The sequence below is a fragment of the Crocodylus porosus genome, unplaced genomic scaffold (genome assembly GCF_001723895.1).
Source record: "Crocodylus porosus isolate Cpor-Errol unplaced genomic scaffold, CroPor_comp1, whole genome shotgun sequence".
Lineage (NCBI taxonomy): Eukaryota > Metazoa > Chordata > Crocodylia > Crocodylidae > Crocodylus > Crocodylus porosus.
Window position 1 is genome coordinate 60,381,075 of NW_017728949.1, and position 22,811 is coordinate 60,403,885.

Below are 22,811 nucleotides of genomic sequence, written 5' to 3' on the forward strand. Positions count from 1 at the left end.
CCCAGGACTCTTTCCTGCCATGGCAGGGGGTCGGACTTGATGATCTGCTCAGGTCCCTTCCGACCCTAGAAACTATGAAACTATGAATGGACACGAACAGGAAAGTTTTGTGTACAGAAGTTCCGGGAATGTGGCCAAGTACTCACAGGATATAGCAGATAACTCCTATACTCCACATATCTGTTGCATATCCAATAGGTTCATAGTTTATAACTTCTGGAGCCACAAATTCAGGCGTCCCAAAGAGAACTTTGAGGGAACCAGCAGTTTCTGCAAAAAAAGAAAGAGAAAATCTTTCATGGTTGTAACATCTTTTTCCAAGGGGGGAGGGGAAATAAAGTTTTTTGAGCAACAGGTAAAACATCTTTGTGCTCATTTATTTATCAGACTGCTCTTAAACTCCCTCAAAGAAATTCCTGCTTGAGCTGCTACCAGCTTTAGCAACTTTTTGGCTGATGCACAAATAGCACAGGAGAATTATTATTTGTTAAGCATCAAAAATGCACACAGCACTATACTAGACACATAATAAAGAAAGATTCACTCCTCCAAAGAATTTTGTGTCTAAACAGAGGCCCTGGACTCTCTGGGAACCCAAGAAAATGGGTCATTTTTAACGTCTGGATTCGGATATGAACTACCCCAAAGCTTGTGGAAGGTCTCAGCTCAGAAATCTCCACAAGAGCTAGACTAGAGCTGAAAGAATTACCAACACCATTATCAAAGCCTGGGCATCTTGTGTTGAACGGCAAAAATGAACTGAGAAAGGAACTGGGGGGAAGGGTGAAACAAAGCCTTCCTCTTCTCTCTACCCCATCCCGATCTGCTTACAAAACATTTTGCTGAATAAAAACAATAAAGAACATTAACAAGGGACCTCTGGTACTCAGCTATATTTGAAGGTGCCCTTGGAGGGGAGGAAAAAGAAATGAACTACACATGGTAGATGCCCTCCTGAAAAGAGTCCAGATACTCCAGTAATTGGGCAGAATAAGACCCTTATACAGAACAGAAACACATCACAACATATAAGAAACTAAATTACTATTACTGTAATAGTGCCACATTATCAGCTAAAGTAACCAGGTCTGGGCACTATCTGTGCTGCATCCAGGTTCAGATAAGGTTTTCAGACAACGCCTGGAACTAGCATAGAACGATCAGACAAATTGAGATACGTTCACAATATCTGGAATGCATTTTAAGCATATGGAGAAATATGGATGGAAGCAAGTGCAGGATGGGAGGCCCTGCAATGCATGGGAGAAGGCAGAGAATGGGGATGTCTGGGAACTGGAGAGGGGAAATGATCCAGTGCAAATTTCAGTAAATGATTCACGCTGCATGGAAGCAAATGAATTTGTCTTGGAAGCCTACTGCTGTCCAGACGGTGTGACTGCCTGGACACTTGGCGCTTAGCTTGAGTGAGGCCCATTGTACCACTGTTCGTCGTTGTAGTACAGCTGCAAATCAATGCCACTCCACAGGTATGTAGTGAAGGACAGTCTCTGCTCTGGTGAGATTATAGTCAAATAAGCAAGACAGACCAAGAATGGAAGGGAAAACCTGTGGAAGGGATTCTGGTCCTCCTAAAGGTAAAGCAATCAGGGTCAGAAAGTGTTGCCTCTTTAATGATTACAAAAATTTAAAAGTTGCATCAGTATGTTAGACTACAACTGATCCTGTGTGGCAACCAGAACAGACACTGCCATAGTACACATTTATTTCCCCAAGCCTCCAGGAGATACAATTCACCACATCTTAACTTTTGAAGAATTAGTATCCCACGAAGGACCCAAGGCCCAGCTAGTTAGGTGACTTGCCCAAAGATCACACAGTAATTTGGTGGCAGTCTCAGCTTCATGCCACCCACTGACGCTCCTCTCTGCCCCTGGGCGTACACTGGACACTGCCATGGGGTATTCCCTCTGTCTCTGTGGTTTCCCAGCTTAAGCCCTGCAAAACCCTTTTTTTCTTCTTTCCCTCGTAAATCGTGCTGACAAGCTCATTCAGACTATGTTCAGATGACACGTTAGTAGTGCTGCATGTGCCTTTGTAGCACCACAAAAATCATGTGTTCAGACATGTGCACCACCTGCAGTGCTACAGAAATGGTGCGAGTGCTCCCTCCCCTCCCAGGGTGAGGGACAGGGTCTGCTGGGCGGACAGCTCATGAGTGCTGCCCGAGTGCTCAGATGCCATCAGGGCTTGGGCAAGGAGGGACTACAGCAGTCTCAGCGAGAGCCCCACTGCTCTCAGACCTGGCTCTCAGCGAGCGCGGGACTGGGCCCACCCACGGCAAACAACCCAGCCCCATTTCAGTCCTACAGTCATCGACAGCCTGGTCCAGGGGGCTGCAGCGCTGCTTGCCATGCCCCAGAGGGGCAGCAGGCTATCAGTGTTTGGGTTTGCCGAGAGCCTCCTCAGGAGCCTCCCCAGTTCACTGACCAGGGTGGGAGGTGGGAGAGAAAACGTGGGTGATAAGAACAGAGCTGCATCCCCTGGATGCCTTTGAGATGACCTATAATGCTCCAGCGAGAGGTCTCTGTGTGTTTGTCTATGCCTCACAGTGCTGTATTTTTGTAGTGCTTCAAAGTGCTGCTGCACTTGTAGTGTTGCAAATGCCCATCTGAGCACGGTTTCAGAGATCTGCGTGATACTCACTTTCTAGGGACTGAATCATAGGAATGTCAGGCTGGAAAGTACCTCGAAAGAAGTCTTCTAGTTCATCCGACTGCATGGAGGTAGGATCAAGTGTAGCCAGAACCCTCCCAACAAATGCTTGTCTAAACTGTTCATCGTAACCTCCAGAGAGTGAAATTCTGTAGGTTGCCTATGTTAGTATTTCTTTATTTGTATAATTTGAAAAAAAACGCTAATATTCAACCAAAATCTCAATTAGATCGAATTCTTCTGCCTCTTCTATACATGAAGCACAATAACCATCTTTTACATATCGAAAGAGTCCTGACCCTCTTCACTCTTATTTTTTTAGATGAAATAAACTCAGTTCCTTCAACTTTTCCTTGCTTCTCTCATGAAAAGTTATTTACACTTATCACAAAAGACCAATTTTTTTTAAGTAACCTCAACATAATTTCCAGAACCTTCGGCACAATTTTTCACAACCAATTTTTTTGATATATGTTTGTAACTCTCGTGAAATACTGCACATGCAAAAACCAACATGCAAAATGCTGTCCACAGGTTAAGAGGCAGTTTTTGAAACAACAAGCTTTAAAGTACAAACATATTGTGGGACAGTATCTCTCTTGCACTGGCTATACCCAAAAATAGGCATCTCCTACTCAATAAAGACCTCAAAACTTTACCCTGCTGTTTACAGGCTTGGTACACAGGCAGGATCCTGTATTTGGTTACCATTTAAGTGAGACGGACTGTGGAAGAGCTAGTTGGAAACTGGCCCTTTTTCTGTACTGTGTGTAACAAATTGATTTAAAAGAAAGTCTTAACAGCGCACACGAAGAAACCTCCTGTGTCCCCAAGAAGTTTATCTTAAACAATTTTTTACATGGGCTTCTAAGCACACCAAAAAAGGCCAGGAAAATATACCACTACAGCTTTGGTATTTCCTGACAAAATAAGAGAATTAATTAACTGCAGAAAATGTCTGCAGAAGGATCTCTTAAGTACCCCAAGGTAGATCAAAGTCCTGAAAATGGAGATGCGCTAGATTGGTACTTGTTACAAAACAAAACTAAAAACCCCTCTAATGTTATAAAGAAAAATCAGTCGGCCCTTCCTTGGTTGCCATTCCCATTGGACTTCTGACCAAGTAAGGTTTTTGAATTAGCCTCATAAATTGCGGTCCTAAACCCAAATCCATGGAAGTCGGTGAGAGTCAACAGATGTAGGAGTATGCTTCGAATATGTCAAATGAGATGGCTAGAAATAAGAAGGGAGCAAGTAGAGAAGCCAATACAGAATAGCTTAGAGCTGTTGCTAATATAAACTGTTTTCTTATTCCTGGAAAAGGCTTATGCCGAATGTTGGACAGCTTATTGACTAGCACAGGGGTTTTTTCTTTCTGTTGGACCATTCAGTGCAATACTGCCTGTTTCTGAGGGCTGCTACACTTGCCACATCTTGAATTTAGATCATTTTGATACAGCTGGCCAAATTAAGCCCTGGCATAAAATGAGAACTCTGGATTTGCAACAGAAATGAATTTGCTTCATAGATAAGAAACAGTGCAAATGCCTGTAATGTCACCATGGCAGCAAGAGCAACACACAGGGCCAAATTAATATGCTTGGTAGGAAATTAAGGTCAATCTAGTGCCCACAGCCAGCAATTTACTACTGCTGAGAAAACCATAAACTGATTGTAGATTTTGTACATGAGATGAAAATGCAGGGTGAATCCAGCTTGCTTTCCCAAGTGCAAAAGGCAACAGAAATGAAACCCCAGGTTAAGAAGGTAAGAGTTCAGTGTTTCTTTTACTGTACCTGGGTTAAAGTCATCTAAAGGCTCTGCTTAGAAAAGTTACCGCGAGGACATCATTCTGCAGTTTCATGTTGTGTATCAGTGACAACATTTGCTCACTTTACGAGCAAATCCTGGTTCTGCAAAGTGACAGCTGGAATTTGATGGCCAGCCTGGGTTCTTTCACATCCCCACTGAAACCCAGTGAACAATTCTGCGGGCGATCCCTGAATCAGAACAAAATCAGGCTCATTACGCACATGTAGTGAGTGCTAATGGAAGCCTCAAGGGTAGCATAATCTTATTTCAGTTAGTCAAAAATCAGGCCTAAGTCTGAATCGAAGCAGGGAGCAGACTGCCTGAATAAGAATGCCACTTTCACAGACACCCTTTTCAGTGCATAACCACATCTGACAAAGTTTGAAAGCAGGATGTTCTGCTCCAGTTAAATTAACATGTTCTGTTTGCACTGGCTGGTGGCTTTTAGGACTGAAAGGAAAGGGAAAGATAAAGGGGTATAGTATTAAGACGATAAAAATTCCAACTCTCGCTTATGTTAGAAATTTGTTCTTCCCTTTCTGTAAAGGGATCAGGTATAAGTTCATATAAGAAGGGGAAAAAATCACAACCACAGGCCCTTTTATTAGTCCCCTTACCGACAATGGAGAAAGTAATTCACACAAATTGTCCTTAGCCCACTTTATTAGGCTAAGTCTACAGACCTAGTAAGAAAGCAGTGTGAGCAAGAGATATGGAATCTGACTTTAAGCAGTTTAAGTTTTGGAATGATTTTTCTCCTGCTAATTAAAAGGTAAACCAGAAACTCATGGCAAAAGAAACAGAGCCCCCGAGGTTGATATTCTTCTCTTAGATAATCAATTTGCAGTAATTTTTTGCCGCATGTGAGGCTTCCTTCTCAAACTAGCCATGTAGCCACCGAAGGCTAGTTGCCAGTTCAATTAATTCACTTTAGAGCAGAGACGGGCAATTATTTTGGGCAGAGGGCCGCTTACTGAGTTTTGGCAACCGATCAAGAGCCACGTAACAGGCAGCCTAGGGCAGATAAATATTAATTTTCTAAATTTTTTAGGGGCCCCATGGGCCAGATAGAATGGCCTGGTGGGCCGCATCCAGCCCCCAGGCCACATTTTGTCCACCCCTGCTTTAGAGTGACACTTAATGGAAAGTTACAGCTCAAAAGACAGTGTAGGGGGAAGTTATGTATCATTCAAGAAGTGGTTTAAAATAAAAGGGGCTTTTTAACATTAATTATTTACAACTAGTAAATGCTGTGGTATAAACCCCTCTGACCAGCAGTACTTCCCTTTAGGATGAAATTTTGCAATGGTCTGGTATGCACATTAATTCGGAAGAGAAAGCATATCAAACAAAGGGTAAATGTAAGTGGAATGTAATCAGACAAGTTGGAAATTTCCTAGACTATCAAGATAACTCATACTTTTATAAAACTGTCAAAGATCTTTAATGAGCATAAGTGATCAAGATATGGATTTCAATATCTTCGTAAGATTTTGAAGGCTGTAAGATTGTTTGGAGTAAATGTGATGTATTTATCTACCCACATACCTACTTTCAAGCAACAGAGAGAACACTATCCAGAGACAAACGTGCCAAATACAGACAGTCAAAAATCCCAAGGCTGAATAGATTCAGTCTTTATAGGCTAGTCTAAGCTGCATAGATTGAACCAATAAGCACGTGAACAGACATTCAGTTTTGAGTCCAGAAATGCAGCCACATGCCTGCAGTAACCCTGACTAGAAGCTGGGGGGCACCAGAGCACGCCTCCTTGTTGGGCTGGAGCAGACAGCTTGGGCCAAGGCTGGCCCACCCACCCAGCGAGCGGTGGGGTTTGTGGTGAAAGTACAAAGCATCCTGGGATGCTGGGGGACTATGAGTTGATTTGAATCTGGAGGAGATCTGGGAGAGAAGTTCAATAAATCAATTTAACCTAACTCAGTGAGGTCTGATACTACATCCATCCAGGTTTATCTTAAACTGGTTTTAGCCATTTTAAAAGTGGTCTATGTGCACTGCACTTCTGTTGTGTTACAGATCTGAACCAGTTTCCAATCACTTATACTGGTTCATGTGTAATTTCTGTCCCAAGCCACACAGTATTTCTGTAGTAACTTCTATGCAGACTCATGGAGAACAGACACACTCTCTGCTTTCTCATCTACATTCTTGTTTTATACTTCTTAATATAATAAGAATAATTGGACTGAAAGTATGTGCTTGTACTTATTGAAGAACAGACTAGTTATACACTGCTGTTCTACCTGTCATACAGCTTGTCATTTCAGGAACAAAATTAGCAAAAGATGTCTTTCTTACCTAATCGTCTTGCAAGTCCAAAGTCAATGAGCTTGATACTTGTACCAGTCTTGTTGACACACATGATGTTTTCTGGCTTCAAGTCCAAGTGGACAATACCCTGTTTATGGATGTACTGAACTCCTTCTGAAATCTGCTTCATGTATTTAATGCACTCTCTCTCTGTCAGCTCAAAGTCTTCATCAATGATTCGTTCAAAGAGTTCTCCCCCAGAAACACTAGAAAAGACAAAAATAAAGGTTTTTGCAGAGTTTTTGGTAAACCAGATGCTTCCATTTTTTGAACAGATATAGTTCAAATATATCAGAAGTTACTAAAAGTCTTTCAGGCTACAGCCTATGTGCTGTAATGGAGAGATTTCCATAGACCCAAGACCTCTCTCACCCCCAGGAAGATGACCACTCTTGTAAAATTCTCATTGTGCATGGTATAAATCAGCAGATCTCAACCTTTTTCATAGTGTGCTCCTAATTTCCATGTTTGGGTACTGACATCTTAGATAGCTGGGAACTAACCAGGAAACTTTCAAGTTTTGCAACAAGAAATGGGTAATATGGCCACGATCCCTCATAAACTGTTTGTAACTGGCCCCCTAAACAGTCACAGACTGGAAGTGTGAGTGACTTTCCTCCTCCAGTATCAAAAAATGTATATAAAGCAATTAAAAATTAAAAGCAAATGCTGAGTGGAAAAAGAAACTGGAACATAAAAAGAGAGCCTGAGTAGTGTCCACCCACTCATACGTTAACTATTTTTCAGGGAGCAGGATTACACTTAGGTGCCTAAGGCTACTTGGATGCTTAATAGATGGAATAGGACCTATCAAAAAGCATGAAATCCTGACCAAGTGAAATAATAATGCTTTTTGACACTGGCTTTAAAGGGGCCAAGATTTGACCAAGTTTTTCTCAGATTGATTTCTTTCTTTCTTTCTTTCTCAAAGCATCGCCCTTTTAGTTGTTCATCTCTATTCAGATTCTGTTTTTCCCCATTGAAGTAGCAAAATCACTGTTTTTTCCAGGGCACAATCCATTGTATCAAACTGTTCCCAAAGCTGAAGGTGGACATTCTTCATTTGGTCAAAATAAAGCAAAATGTTATTTTTGATTCTTAGTAATCACTCATCTGGTTCTTCTCCTAATGTCCAAAGATGGGAAGTACTTTTAATTACGTGGGGGGGGGATGACATACAGAAGGGAGCAAATGGTAAAAAACAGCTTTGTCCTCATAAATCTGTTCCAAATGAAATGTGACATACTTTTTATACAGCTTAATATTTGGCAACATTTACTCTCGCTGCCAAATGTAATTGCACATTTCAGTTACGGAAGGTAAGCAAAATTGAAATGCAGCCTTTTGGTGTTTACAACTTGTCTGATGTAGGGTAAGAAAGCCAGTGTATTAAGCTGAAACTGAAACATCTGGAGTTCTGGACTCATTCTGTTGCTTTCTCTGTGAGGTTTCAGAAAATACATCATTAGAATAGCTACTGTAGTCTACTAAAATGTTATGGAGAACCAAACACAGAAACGATAGGGGCAGCATACGTTTGACAAACACAGAAGAATACACTGGATTATTATGTTTTTGGAATGGAAAACCAATGTAATTGCTTGACTTCTCAGATCAACGCATCCGAAATCGAAGTGCCTGGGTTCTGATATTTCATGAAGTTGAATCAGTTAGTTACCAGAACTGACATTTTTATGAAAGCACTGGCACCCAGAAAACATTTGTCTGGAGCACTAGGCAACTCCAAATTAAATGTCATCCTTGTATTTTCCATGAGAGATCCAGAAGAAAATTCGGATTGCTTCTTATCATAGAAAACCATATTTTTTTGGGTGGCTAAAAGCAAATTTCCAAAAAATGAGCTTTTAAACAAAGAAGCAAGAACAAAAAGCTTGAAGTGAGATGTATTGTGCTGGCTGCCTGAAACACACCTAATGTCAGATTTCAGCAATAATTTTTAATCCTACAAAACAATGATCTCTGTGAATGTGCAGCCTTTGTGAGAGTACAGCATTGTGCCCAGTACAGCCTTTCAGCCCTGTTACACAAAGATGAATTAAAGTCAACTTATCTGCTTGTTGGTCTCCTCCCTGCTTTGTCCGGTTATTGGTAATGTCTTTAAGATAAACTGTATTCACATTTCCTAGGTGCTCAGCACCTCATTTATTTCCTGCAGCTCATACTGTCTCCGAGTAGTGAAGCTGTTTAGAAATGGACTCAATTTTTCTGTGACTGTGCTTTTAAAGATACTTTAAGATGCTGGATCAATGCAGGGATTAGCAGAGGGCATTGTGTTTTCTTCGTGCATGCACAAGTCAGGGGAGTCTTCTCCACTGTGAGGATACCCTCAAAGATTCACCTGAGGCAAACACAGCCCTTTCTTATTTTAAGATTGCAGCGGGCCTGTAATCATATAGAGGACTTACTGTGGCTCTTCCTTGTGAGAAATCTCACCACATTTAAATATATGCCCCGGTGCAAATCAAACAAGAAACCATGCTGATTTGTGGCAATTTAATCCCATCAAATTTCTACCTTCTAGCTTGCAATTTAATAATCTCATGTTTAAAATAGGATATATACTAATTAAAGTGACCTTCTGAGAGAAGTGAAAGGATCTGAAGACAGTTACTCCTCAACTTTCAAACCCACTCACATTGCATTACTTTATAAAAAATGTCTTCCCACCAGAATATTTTGAGGGTATCTACTGCTGGACAGTGTCATTTGGGAAACAAACTGTCTGGGATCGCCTCTCGATTGCAAAGCCAGGTGATAAGGTGCAAACAAACTGGAGGGTTTTCAGGAAAGGACAACTGAAATAATTTAAGGGCCTCCAGGGATTAATAGAGGAGGCATGACCAAAATAGCTAAATAGGAATAGCTTGCCTAAATTAAATCTATGCTAAACAGCAGGATTAAGTGACCTAAAATATTTGCATGGTTTAAACTCCAGAGAGGAAGAGTAATTGTTTAGCTGGATTCAAGGAAGAGGAGAACAGAGAAACTGAGAGAGGAAATATTAGGCTGAATATTAGGACACATTGATCTTCTTGGTGGTGAGATCTATGAAACAATGGAAGAGGCTTTATTCAACAGCGTTCCAGTGGAAATCCTTGGAGACATTTAAAACGAGAGGATGTAAGTTATACTGCAGAAATGATAGGGCAGGCATACTTTAGGGAACGGGCCCGTGCTGGAATTCTGGAGGACGGATCTAGTACATCATACGTCTGGTTTACAATCACGTGAATGAGAAGCACGCCCGTCCACCCACCTAGTCAGGATCAGATTTTCTAAAGCAATGTGGGTTTATTTGGAATGAATTTTGATTGCAGAGCCCACATCACAGGACATGGGCAGTGAAACTATTCTTTTTCCATTCAACTCATTTTGATTCATAAAAAAATAATCTGTCTTTCTGGAAACTCTAAACTAATGGGAATTACACAGAAGCAGATCCAGGCAAATTGAAAGCAGCCTTTGGCTCCAGCCATATATACAAGATCACAGTTTCAAAAGACCTCTGCTCCAATGAATCATCTCAATGAAGTGGTCACCGGGCACTCATAAAAATCTGGTCACTTCACTAGAAACAGGCTGGCAGCAGGTGAATTCTTTTGAATTTCTGGCTATATTCTTAAACCTTGATGAGAACAAGGAGAACAATATGAATGCAGGGAACTTCTGCTCTTCTGAAAATCCAGGCTTACCCTCTTTGACATGCAAATACAACCTAGCTTAATACCTAAAACTGCATCTCAACACAGACTAAAGTATGTGAAATTCCCTGGTATCTGAATGCATTTTAATGTTTATGCAAAGCTGGGGTCTTTTGGTGGTACAAAAAATCAACAGTTCATGCAGCTACAGGTTCCCCAACTCCTTTTAAAAGCAGTTCTCTGTTTTCCACTAGATTTGCCAGCTCCCAGTTCCAAGTGAAGTAAAATGAACTTTCCCTTCTCAATCACCAGTTTTAAGTCTATAAGTAAAAATCCACATCTAATATTTTATCACCAAAATTTGCATAAACAGGATTCAATCTGTAAAACGTGCTTGTGTTAGAATAGCGTTTTTGCACAGTCTGAATATGCACCAGTTCACCAAAGTAGAATTCTATTCTCTTTGCTTAAAGCAATCTGTATTTTGCTTGGAGAATTAGGCTGGGAAAGAAAAAGAAACCCACCCCTTCTCTGCTTCTCTATGCATCAGAACGAGAAGCAGCTGCACGGGAGCCATAGTGACTGACCTAGACTTTTGGACACGACACCCGCAGAGATCAAGATTTGATTTTCTTTCCTGCTGCAATGAGTATGGTATTCCCATGAAACAGGTGCACAAGGAGTTATGCAATGGACACTTCGGTCATGCACGTCCTCACTGCTTCTAGAGTCTGACTGCTGCCTTCCAAGCTGTGCTGAACAGATTCTCTTCTGCAAAGAGTTCTGGCACGGCAGCACCTTCTGAGCCCGGGATGAAAAAGACATACTGCGCCCTACATATAGTTATGGAGTATTTACAGTGAGATTCATTAAATGCTTCATTACAAGTCACATGAGCATGATACTGGGATGCTCTGCCCAGAAATTCTTAAGTTGCTTCTGTGTTGCTTTCCACAGTGCTGTAAGCTGGGAGCACAAAGTGAGCAGGATGTGTAGCCTCAAGAGGAGTAGGAAGATTGGGTGGGGTTGCTCTGTTCAGCAAGAATCCCAACAACAGATGGGATTTAAATGCGGCCTTTTCTAGTTATTCTCTGCATGAAGGAAGGAGGGATTTGAAAGTGGTGGGACTAAATGGAGAGAAACAATGTGGATCACCCTTCTCTTCTACCATGGCTACAACTGGGATGTAAGTTAGGGAGATCCAGCATGGCTACATTATGTTGTGCTTAGTTAGTTAGGTGCTAGCCAGGAAGAACCACGGCATCTTGTCTATGCCCATTTACGTCAATTTAGAAAGTTTGCTGTATATCAAGGTTTTCTATAGGCCCACCACTGTTTTGCCTATGCATTATGTATCCAAACCCTTTTGTTCTTCTTCCAGGAAAAAGGTTCTAGGTTGGTTACTCTGAGTTTTCTTCACAATGTAGAAAGGGAACCTTGACCTTGATGGAAAATAAATGTTGTTTCAAACTGGGGCTGTCCAACTGGTGGCCTGAGGGCTGCACGTGGTCTGTGTGGAGCCAGGATGGGACTTGAAGGCCCCTGAAGTCACATCTCCCACTTCTGCATGCTGGGGAAGGAGCTAGAAGGGGGCTGAGCACTGCCCAGGCAGCAGGCACAGCAGAGATTGAAGCGTGCTGCTTGTGCAGTCCACATGGTGGGGTTCACAGGGTCCACATGCTGCCCACATGGTGGGGGGAGGCAAATTCCAGGGGTTCGCCCCCACAGCATATGATCTGTGTGGTCTGCAGCTCAGGGGCCACATGACGTTGGACAGCCCTGATCTAAACTACCATTTAACTGTATTGTACCTCAAACAGATCCAGCTCTAAGTGTGCGTGGTTAGATTTTTTGTAAGACTCCAACTCTTCCCTTAAGAATTCAGCTTTTGGGTCTGTACCCTGCAGCACGTCTTTGTCTTCTGTAATTCAATCACAGCAGCCATTGCATCCGCAAGAAAATACAGTGCTTTATTTGGTGCACGTGACAGATCTCAAAATCAACAACAATAGTCCCTTGCTTTAAACATTTCTCATGTCTAAAGCCAAATAAAATTGACAGTGGTGAAATATAAAGCTAACTTTTTCTATCCGGTAGGCAGTTATTTCTAATTCTCACATTCCAGAGGGTTTAGAGAAGAGGAAACATTGTAAAGTGCCATTATTTCAGTAATAGCAACTGAACCAGAAGCAGGATGTGCTGCAAAACTTATGACTGCTTGGTCTCATAACATTTCTAGCCTGACTGTGCAGACTTTGGTGCATGTATGTTGATTTCCAGGGAGAGAGCTGAGAGATGAATTGGCCAAAGATGTTTAAATACCCTGAATAAACAGAATAACTTTGCCATATGTGTACAGAGAAGAACACCTGGACTTGTTGAGAGAGTCACACATGTCTGTCCTGTTTTTGTAGAAATACTTTTAAATTTCCTGTCAAAGTGTTGGCAGACCTTCACATATTGAGCACCAACAACCAAAATACACTGCTATTAGTTTACCCTAGTGTGCTCTGGTTTATACTTACATTTCCAGGACCATGACAATGTTGGCTTTTTCTTCAAAGGCATCTACACACTGGACAAGTTTTGGGTGATGTAGACAGTTCATGATGCTGATTTCTTGCCTTATATTTTCCTTATCTTTAGCTGAATATGCTTTAAAAAACTTTCCGGCCCAAACTTTTCCAGTTTTCTTCTCAACAAGTTTGAAGACTTGTCCAAATTTTCCCCTGAAAACATGTAAATATTTATATGACATGATTTTAATATGCCATAGTTCTCTAGGATTAAAAACAATTTTAGAAAACCCCTTTTCAGACTGGGAATGGCTGCATTGCAAACCCATGATCATAAGCACTTCTGCAGTTCTGTACTAAACTGGGCAGAGCTGCTTGCCAAAATACCTTTCTGAACATTATACTCAAAGGGTGAGATCAGATTACTGTAGTTTCTTTGAAGTCAATGGAGCTGTGCTACTCTATATCAGCTGAGGACCTGCCTGAGACATTTAGTAGAAATTAAGCATGTGAGTTGCTTGAATTTTTATTATAAGTTAAACACTTCTGAACTCATCAATTTATCATCACACTGCCCTTCCTCCCCAGCCATCTATTCTTCTCATCGTACAGGCGAGTTGTAAGAAAATAATCTCTCAGGGCAGGGCTGTCTAACTGCTAAACCCCTGGGGGCCACAGCCTGTGCCCGCGAATGCTGCTGTGAAAATGCACCCTGCCTACTCACTCCCACTCTGCATATAATAAATGCCAAAAGAAACATAATGAAGTTATCATTAGAACAGTCAGACATGCCCCAAAACCTTGTTACAGCACATTTTTCCAGTGTGTGGCCCACACTGAGTGGCAGAAAAGGGCAGGGTGAGTTTGTGCTGTGTGGGGAAAGGGGCTTCCCTCTGATACAGGACAAACCTGCTCCTCAAGACTCCCCCTTTATCTAAATCTATGGTTGCAGCTGGGAGCTTGCATACCAGTTCACTTTAACTATGTGCCTTTCACAATGAAAGCATTAAAAAAAAAGAGAGATCTGCCAAGGGAGAGTTGTTACAGAGAGGACTATAGAGATGCAAGATCTTAATGGCTTGGTCATCACTAGCAGGACTAATCACTCAAGGACTGTCCTGGCAGACAGTTCACATATTCACAGGCCTGAGTGCTGACACAGCCATCCTAATCATTGACATTCACTGAGCGAGACTATTAATCCTTTTGCTTTTAGGATTACAACCACTGTCCAGAGACTCCAGGCGACAGGCGGGATAATCTTGTTATCACTAATGGATATAATGGAGCTGCAACTGCACAGTGGGTTGCTGCTTTTCAGTGAGCTTTTACAGCAGGGAACAAAGAATAAATCATCTAGTTGTATTCATTTATGGGCTCCATTTTCCTTACTGCAAGTACATGCAATTCTTATATAAAATGATCAATTAACAGAGTGATGTATCATTTATGAAAAGGAGACCAGACCACTTTGGAATCTATTTTTACTGAACATGAGAAGTCTGCTTTAAATGCTAAGAATGACCAAGTACTGTATTATAGGCATTTAAGAATGCACTTTTTTAGCTTTGACTTGACTGAAAGCCTATAAGATGCATTAGTCCAAAAAAGGACAGTGTACTACTTACGATCCCAATCGTTCTTCAATATTGTAGAATTCTGAAACTTTCTGTTCTGTATTGATGCTAACGGTCCGATAGTCAATCTCTACTTCCTTCCCTTCTATAAACGAGGATAAAAAACTGTGATTAAAAAAACTCCTCGTACAATATGAATGAAAGATGTAACAATGAATTTGTTCTGATTAAGTAATGGACTTCTTACCATCATCAGACAGCTCGGCTTCATCTTTAGGTTCTATTAAAAAAAAAGGGGGGAAGAAAAAATACGGATGACTAACTCCTTACTGCACAGGATGTTGATGCTTATATAAAGTAGGTTTATTACTTTCACGTTTGATCTTATGGTTAGATGAAAAGAAGCAGCTAGGTATAAGAAACAAACAGAGTTTGCACAATTAGCATACAATAAAGTGAATTCATTGACTCAGTCTCCATTTTTAACTAAATCAAAATCAGGTGGTAGAAGCTGGGTAACCTTTGCTGCTCTTGTCAATGTGGAATATCTTTTGAAGATAGCACAGCTGTTTTACATATCTCCTAGGAACATAATGAGTCATTAATACGTTGACTTGGGAGTGCTTCAGAAAAAAGGAAAGAATTTTAAACAATGAGAGTCATTGACCAGATGAAATACCTAATTGTCTGTACACAGGGGCAAATGTACTTCTGACTCTTCCTTTCAAGCTAAAAAGCAAAAAAACCCTAAGCCCCAAAACAACCCCCAGAGAGAGCTTGTTTTTGTCAAATGTCCCACCAAATTTTGCAGACCCAAGGGTTTTGGGTAGCTCAGATAAGCAGCCATGTTTTACTAAGCTTGACTGAAAAGCACTTCCATATTCTGTGGACTCAAATTATTAATGGCGCCTCAATTCCACTCGTGCGTTTAACTGCAAGCACAAATGCCAGGGACTTTAACAGCATAAAACAAAGACAGCTTGAGGGAGACATGGTGGGATTGCCCAAACAACACCTGGGAATGAGGTGTTTCTGAGGAGATGGCAGTGGATGAAAACTTGTTGGAGTACATGGACTCGAAAAAGCAGACCCCATCTAGTAGGAACATATTCAGAAGAAGGTCTTCCTGTTACAACCAGTACGTGCTCTGTAAACGGGCAGTTACACAGCTCAAGTGGACTGACTCAATTAATGAGCCCCCATCACCCCTTCTCCTTTTTGTATCTGTGACATTTCTAGACCTGCATGGGACTCGCTGCCTGCTGTCAGCCAGTCTACCAGAATAGCAAGGAGGGACGTTTGCTCTCCCCACCCCTCTGCACTAGAAACTGCTCAGATTTTTTTCAGCTGGAAATCACACTCGCATGAAGCACATCACATTTTCCTCCCCTTTTAAGGGCTGCATGAGGGAGCTGATTCCAGCCGGGCTGCCAATAGCGGTGTCTGCCAAATGGTGGCCAGATCCTCGAAGCAGTCAGTTCCCCATCCCTCAGCTGTGTGTGCAACCTGTGCAGCCCTGCATCGCAGGCCTGAACTGGGAAACCTTTCTGTCCACAGGTGGAAGCTCTCAGTTAGGTAAAAGATGCATTTCCTTTGTGGTTAAGCTCATGAAGCTGAGTTCAGGTCTTCCACAACTGGAAGGCACTGTACATCCAAGCTGGAATCACCTCTTTGGTTCCTTTATGACTCATTACATCCCCTTATCATTTGTATTCATGGTGAACATATGGCAGCATGTCTCTGTCTTCCTCCACAGCAACAATCATACTCTGCGTCGCCAAAGCATCTTTCACTGGAGTATCTCAGGGTGTCACCAGCCTCTGCGGTGACTACCAACACTTGTGTGAGGCAGGCAGCATGCCTTAGTGTAGAGATGAGTAAACTGAATCTAAGACTGTCTTCAGAGCCAGAGAAACTGTATTTTCTTACACTGAGATAACTAATGTGTGTTAGCTATCTTGCTGTCAAATCCTGTTGGAAAAGGCTCAGTAGGTTTTACCGTGATGTAGCAAGGTAAGGTCAACATGGGTGGGCATACAGTGCTGACCTCAGGCAGTACGGACCTCACCTACGTCACAGTTCAAGCAACCTGAGCCTTTTTTCCACTAAGATTTTATAGTGAGACAGCTGTGCACTACCGATCTTGATCTCAATGTAAAAATCAAGCACTGCTTTTTTTTTGGCAGGGAGAGACAGGGCTTTAGTTACTTGGCTAGGAGTTTACAGTGGAGCAAAATATGGAGCCTGATTTTCTAACATGTTGAAAACCCACAGTTTCTACTGACTTTGGTTAGAAATGCAGCTATGCTTTGAACTACTGAAAATCTATCCTGACGCGACTTACCCCAGCTCACTCAGTAAGTCAATCACAGTGTCATTAACAGAAAGCCCTGGTTTGGTTTCCAGTCTGGTGCTGAAACAATTAGATCAGTGAGTCTCAACCAGAGTGCCATAAGGGGCCTTGAGATCCTTTCAAGGGTGCCACAAGATGTCACACAGATGTTAGCACTGTTAAGTGTGCAAACCTGATTTACAAGATAAACCCAGAGACTTCAATTAGGAATCCATACTGTAAAAAACTTTCTGACCTGAGGTGGTCTTTCGGAGTTCACTGCAACACAAAAACTGCTCTTTATTTTTTGGTAGTCAAAAAACGAGTGAAAACTAACAGCTGGCATTTTTCAAGGGGTAGCTTAAGTCAAATGAGGGGTGCCTCAAATCTAATGATGGGCACCTTGAATCTAAAAAGGTTGGGCACCACTGAACTAGATTAACTTTTTCCCCAGATACTAGGAGCTATCTTTCCACAATGGGTTTCTTCACCCAACTTATTTCTGTGAGTATCTCCTAGACACCCCAGCTCCACTGGGGCTTCTAAAACCTTCTCTTTTACATTAAAAACAACCCCTCATCTCAAACTGTATGTTGCTGGTTCCTACCCAGTGCAATTAGTGATAATGTTTGGAAGTGCAAACGCCTGGAGTGTTCAAAGTTAAAATGTGTTCTTTCCACAACCAAAGAGAGAGGAGAGAGCAATACCGGGAGCTTTTGCTTTCAGAGGTTGACTGTTCCGCTTTCTTAAAGTCTTAGTGCCACTCTACTTCTTCCTTGGAGAGAATTTGGCCCTTGATTTATTTTCAAGTGTTTTAAATAAAGAAAGCAATTCTCATATACCTTGGAACATAAGAGACACTTGAGAAAATGGAATATGTCTTCTAAAAATGGCTTGTTTTAAGTTGGAGTTAAAAAAAAAGGAAATAATTATATGCACCACAGAGATTGTTTCCCTGTACATGTGGTTTTATTTGCTGTTTATTTTCTTCTTAAAATGAGAGTCAGAAAACAGGGCCAGGCCTTAAATTCAAAGGCATCTTATAGTCAAAGGACTATTTCCATTGAACTAGCTTCTATTTAGCAGCCCCAGCAAGAGAACCAATTACTTGTGTGGGGAAATATTTGTGGCAAAACTGCAGAAGGTCCATAATAACAGTATTACCAACTTTCTAGGGCTTTATCTGAACAAACAGTAAATTAAAACCAACGCATATTTAATATATAATGAGAGAGAGTGAGCTGGAACTGGTGAACCACTCCCCAAAGATCAGCAATTAGTATTATGAGAAAAGACTTATTCTCCTTTATTTTCTAAATCTGGACTTTGCTGTGGTGCATGAGATTGTTTACAAGGTTCTCCTCTCCTCCTCTCCTTATACGTGTACTCTGTGCGCGATGGATCATTTGCCAGACTACAGAGCGATGAACACTTTTTGTTTTTTGAATATATGTTCCATGCTCAGGAAAAGTCCCAGGATACTTCAGCTTTTCCCTTTGAGACTACTCCATTGCTAAAGGCTCAGGAGGGGAAAAATATTCTGGGATGTTAACTGGTTCAAAAAAATCTTTCAACCAAATTGACATTCATACAAGGTGCCAGTTTGAAAGCACAGTGTCAGTGGCAAAATATTTAACCCACGGACTAGTTGCCTCATGGGTAACAGAGGGGTAAGCTTTCCCCCAGTGACCCAAAACAGATCTGAAATGTAAGAACCACCTATAGGAATGAGAGGTTAAGCCATCTCTAGCCTATTCAAAGATGGCCCACAGGTATGGCAACTGGTGTCAATGCTAGTGCTGGTTTTTTTTGAGCTATGTCCACTGTAAAGCAGATTGAGCCTCCCAGGGCATTTCACAAAACTTGCTGGACAGCACTGGCAGACTGGATTAAATTTGAAGACATTCTTCTTAGACACAAAGTTACATCTCTCATTACTAGTACCATAGACAACAAATATTAATAACCACATGCATACGTACAAGTGCAGAGGACAAACTAGTCATTGCAATTCTAAAGACGACAGAGAATTATTGATATAGGGTTTTCAAGCTCATTGAAAATATATGTACAGTAAAAGCTCTGTTATCTGGCATCCATGGGGAATGGGGGATGCCGGTTAATCAAATATGCCACGTCCAGTGCACCAGGGCTTTCACTTCCTGCCGTTAGTGTGCCAGAGGAACAGGGAGGGGGGCCCTGCGGAGGCTGCTTTGCCCTGGGCTGTGGTCCACAAGGAAGAAGCAGGACTTGACTTGCGGCAGTGAAACCAGAAGTAGGACTTCCAGTTTCGCTTTTGCCGTGTCCCTCGGAAGGAAGATTTGTATTGACAGAATGCATTAGTGGAGCATTTTGGATGGTGAAGTGCCAGATAACACAGCTTTTGCTGCACCCAGATACCCAAAGGAAGCATGGAAACAGGACGTTTGCATATTCATATAAGACACTAGCATGCACAAATGACAAATGATTGCATGCAAAGGCATGTATGTAATTGCCTGTGCCTCATTTGGAGATTCCTACAACATCATTCAGTATTATTTAATTGTTTCTCTCATCAAGACTAACCTTCTGGTTTCTCTCCTACTTTTACCAGTTCCGACTCTTGGCTGGGCTCACTGATGCCGTACACGTTAGCGGCTCGCACACGGAATTTGTATTCCCTATCAGCCAGCAGGTCTTGTACATTGTACGAGGTGCTACGGCAAGTAGTGAGGTCTGTCCATTGGTTGTCCGCTGAGTTCCAAACTTCCACTGTGTAGGACTGCACAGCACTTCCACCGTCGTAAGAGGAGCCATACCAGGAGAGCGTGAGAGAAGAACTTCGTATGTCTGACGCGCAGGGTGTTCCAGCTGGGGGATCTGGCTTGTCTGCAGACAAAGATGCACATATGAAATAAATGCTCAGTTAGAATAAAGAAATGCTTTGTTCCTCATTTCCCTCCATGGGGAGTTGGAGAATTTGGCTCTCAATTCTGTTCCCTCCATGCCACCAACAGACCACTCTGCCTCAGAGATGAAGTGTACACAGCAGCCACAAGGTAGGAGTCTAGAAGAAGCTGGGTATAGCTGAGCTAGGTTTAATCCAGCTAGTCTGGGTAACAATAGCAGTGAAGAAGTGGTAGTACAGGTGCTTATACACGTAAGGGACACCTTTCTTGTTATTGCTACCCAAGATAAGGTTAGCACAGCTCTGCTTACACAATTACGCTGCAATCATACCTCCAACTGCAGCAGCAATGTCCCCTTGGGCTCCTGCTTAGATCATGCTGTAATGGTCACTGTGCTTCGCTGACCACCTTATTACCACTCCCCAAAAGCACTCCTTCACCGTGAGTAGCCTGAGCTGACAGTAAGGAAGGAGATCATTAATCCATTCCTACTGTGCCTATATATCTAAGACGCTAAAAATAATTTCAGTAACACAGAACTGCTGCTATGGGTAAATGTTAACTTTTTAAACAGTGATCATTGTACCTGTCAACAGCTCAAAATACTTCTTCCATATGCCACGGTTTGAAGCCTGAGAGCTATTTTGTAAACCCTCAGGAATGTCTCCCAGCTTCTGGAGTGAGCAAAGTCTGCAAGCAGGGCAGTTATGAGCTGGGGCAAAAGTAAATCTTGTCTTTCCACCACTAAATCTCTCCCAGCTGTCCCCCCTGGATCATTTCAGCTGAGGTTCAACCTTTCTATGAATTTGAAGCTTCCACAAGACACAGGGTATTCCCAAGCACAAACATAATTAATGTTCACTTAAAGTTAACAGTGTTTTATGGATCCTTTCTAATATCCCTTTTAAAGAGCCCACACATTAAAAGCCTGAACGTTTACGGCAAAGGATCCAGCTGGTTCCTTACTCCCATAGACGTTGCCATTAATCACTGCTTCCCTGTCTGACTGACAGAACCTACGCATTCATTTTGACACCTTAGACCCTGCTTGTTCTGTCCTATAATAGTCAGAATTCATATATGGTTTATTAAATCCAGATCGGCAAACTCTCACAATTTTATTATGAGTCTCATGATACTCAGGATAGGTGTTACATCTCCAGCTACTAGAGTCATGTTATTTCATAAGAATCTCCGCTTTCATTAAAAATGCAGGGTTATAAAGTTGAAGAGCAAAGCTTGAAGGCATGGCCGATCTGCATCCAAAAACCAGGTAGAAGGGACTGCCTCCAAAAAACGGGTTAAAAATGACTCAACATTTTATACACTTTTAAGACTCATGATTTTATCTACAAGGATGCTGGGAAGGGAAAAGAACCTAGGACCTGGATGAATAAGCAATATAATTGTGAAAGAGCAAATGTATCATGCAGTCTATCGGGCAAAGCAGGACCAGTAGCAATACGGAACATTGTGTTAGTGATGTTGTACACGGCAGAGATGAGAACTCATTTGGAATATTGTGTACAGTTATGGTGACCTATGTTCAAGAAAGATGAATTCAAATGGGAACAGATACAAGGAAAAGGCTACTAGGAAGATCAGAGGAACAAAATATCTGTTATGTTAAAGGAGACCACACTCCTGGATGATGAATTTTACTGACAGTGAATGGGACAACTTCCTAAACAATTTAGCTGGGATGTCCTGAGGTGCTGTCTACTATAAGTAGGCTAACTCACAGGCACTATGGCTGCTTATAGACATGCTAGTTCATGCTGAATGAGTTTTAGTTAAAGCACCCTGTGGACATTTTAAAATGAGCGGTGGCTTAATACACGTGATGGTGAGCCACTTCAATTAGAGCAGCTGTCAGGGAACCGTTCTAATTAAAAATACCCCTCGATTTAGTATCCAGTGGGCATATCTGCTAATATGACAGTGCTAATATGCTACTGCACAGTATTATTAGGCTGTTGCACAATAGTGTCACTAAAAAGGCATTCACTGCCACTACTGTGCAGTTACTCTAGTTACTACTCATTTAGTTAGCACTTCATTAAGCAAGTACTAAATTAAATGTGTAGTAACTAGTGTGCATTAATGAACGTGTAGATGTGCCCAGTGAAGTCAAAAGAAAGACTTCTATTAATGTCAATGGAAGTTGAATCAGCCCCTGGCATGAGGTTCTTTTTCCTCTCCTTCAGCACTGGTGGGGCCTCACCTGGAGTACTGTGTCGTTTTGGGTCCCATAATTCAAGAAGGATGTGGACAGATTGGAAAGAATCCAGCACAGACTTTCATAAATGATTAGGGGCCTGAAAAGAAAGACTTAGGAGAAAAGGTTGAAAGAACTAAGGTTATTTAGTCTGGAAAAGAGACCGTTGTTCCTAGTCCTGTCCCCTGCGGCCACAGAGGAAATTTAGGTGGGAGATTAGGAGGAACTTTCTGATTATAGAGTGGTCAAGGATTGGAACAGGCGATCTAGAAAAGCTGTGCAATCTCCATCCTTGGAAATTTTCAAGAGCAGTTCGGACGGACACGTTAGGAATGAACCTGCCTTAAGCTGGGGATTAGACTAGACGCCCAGGATGTGAGGTCCCTTACAACCCTACTTTCTTATGATCCAACAATCCTAAAACAGGGAAAAAATGGACAATTTCCACACCTGGTAACTTCCCCCCTCAAGATCTTAAAGTTTTTTCAAAACTCATCCAAAAAAGTCTATCAGGGGCTGGAATGTGATATACGGTGAGAGATTTTTATAATGGGCTGTCTAACAACCTTAAGCATAGGCCAGCTGTTTCTCAGTCAGGGGCTCACTCCCACAGCCCTTTTTTATTTGTGTAAGAAAAGCCTGAAGGACCAGCGCCTACTGAATAGGTGTGCAACCATGCAGGTGGCTCTCTGGTAGATTTTATAGATTTTATAGACATTAGGGCTGGAAGGGACCTCGGAAGATCATCGAGTTCAGCCCCCCGCCCAAAGGGCAGGAAGTCAGCTGGGGTCATAGGATC

At 41.9% G+C, this 22,811-nt stretch overlaps 1 protein-coding gene across 4 annotated transcripts in view; it reads right to left on the reverse strand.

Moving 5' to 3' along the window:
• Positions 1–22,811, reverse strand: part of MYLK (myosin light chain kinase) — a 345,718-nt gene that overhangs the window by 27,988 nt on the left and 294,919 nt on the right. For all 4 annotated transcript variants that reach the window (XM_019554015.1, XM_019554016.1, XM_019554017.1 and 1 more), the window contains 6 exons: positions 19,472–19,774; positions 14,819–14,851; positions 14,623–14,716; positions 13,004–13,207; positions 6,805–7,022; positions 147–270 (listed from right to left, as the gene is read on the reverse strand). In XM_019554015.1, the coding sequence (XP_019409560.1) occupies positions 147–270; positions 6,805–7,022; positions 13,004–13,207; positions 14,623–14,716; positions 14,819–14,851; positions 19,472–19,774 (976 nt within the window). The remainder of the gene's footprint in view (positions 1–146; positions 271–6,804; positions 7,023–13,003; positions 13,208–14,622; positions 14,717–14,818; positions 14,852–19,471; positions 19,775–22,811) is intronic.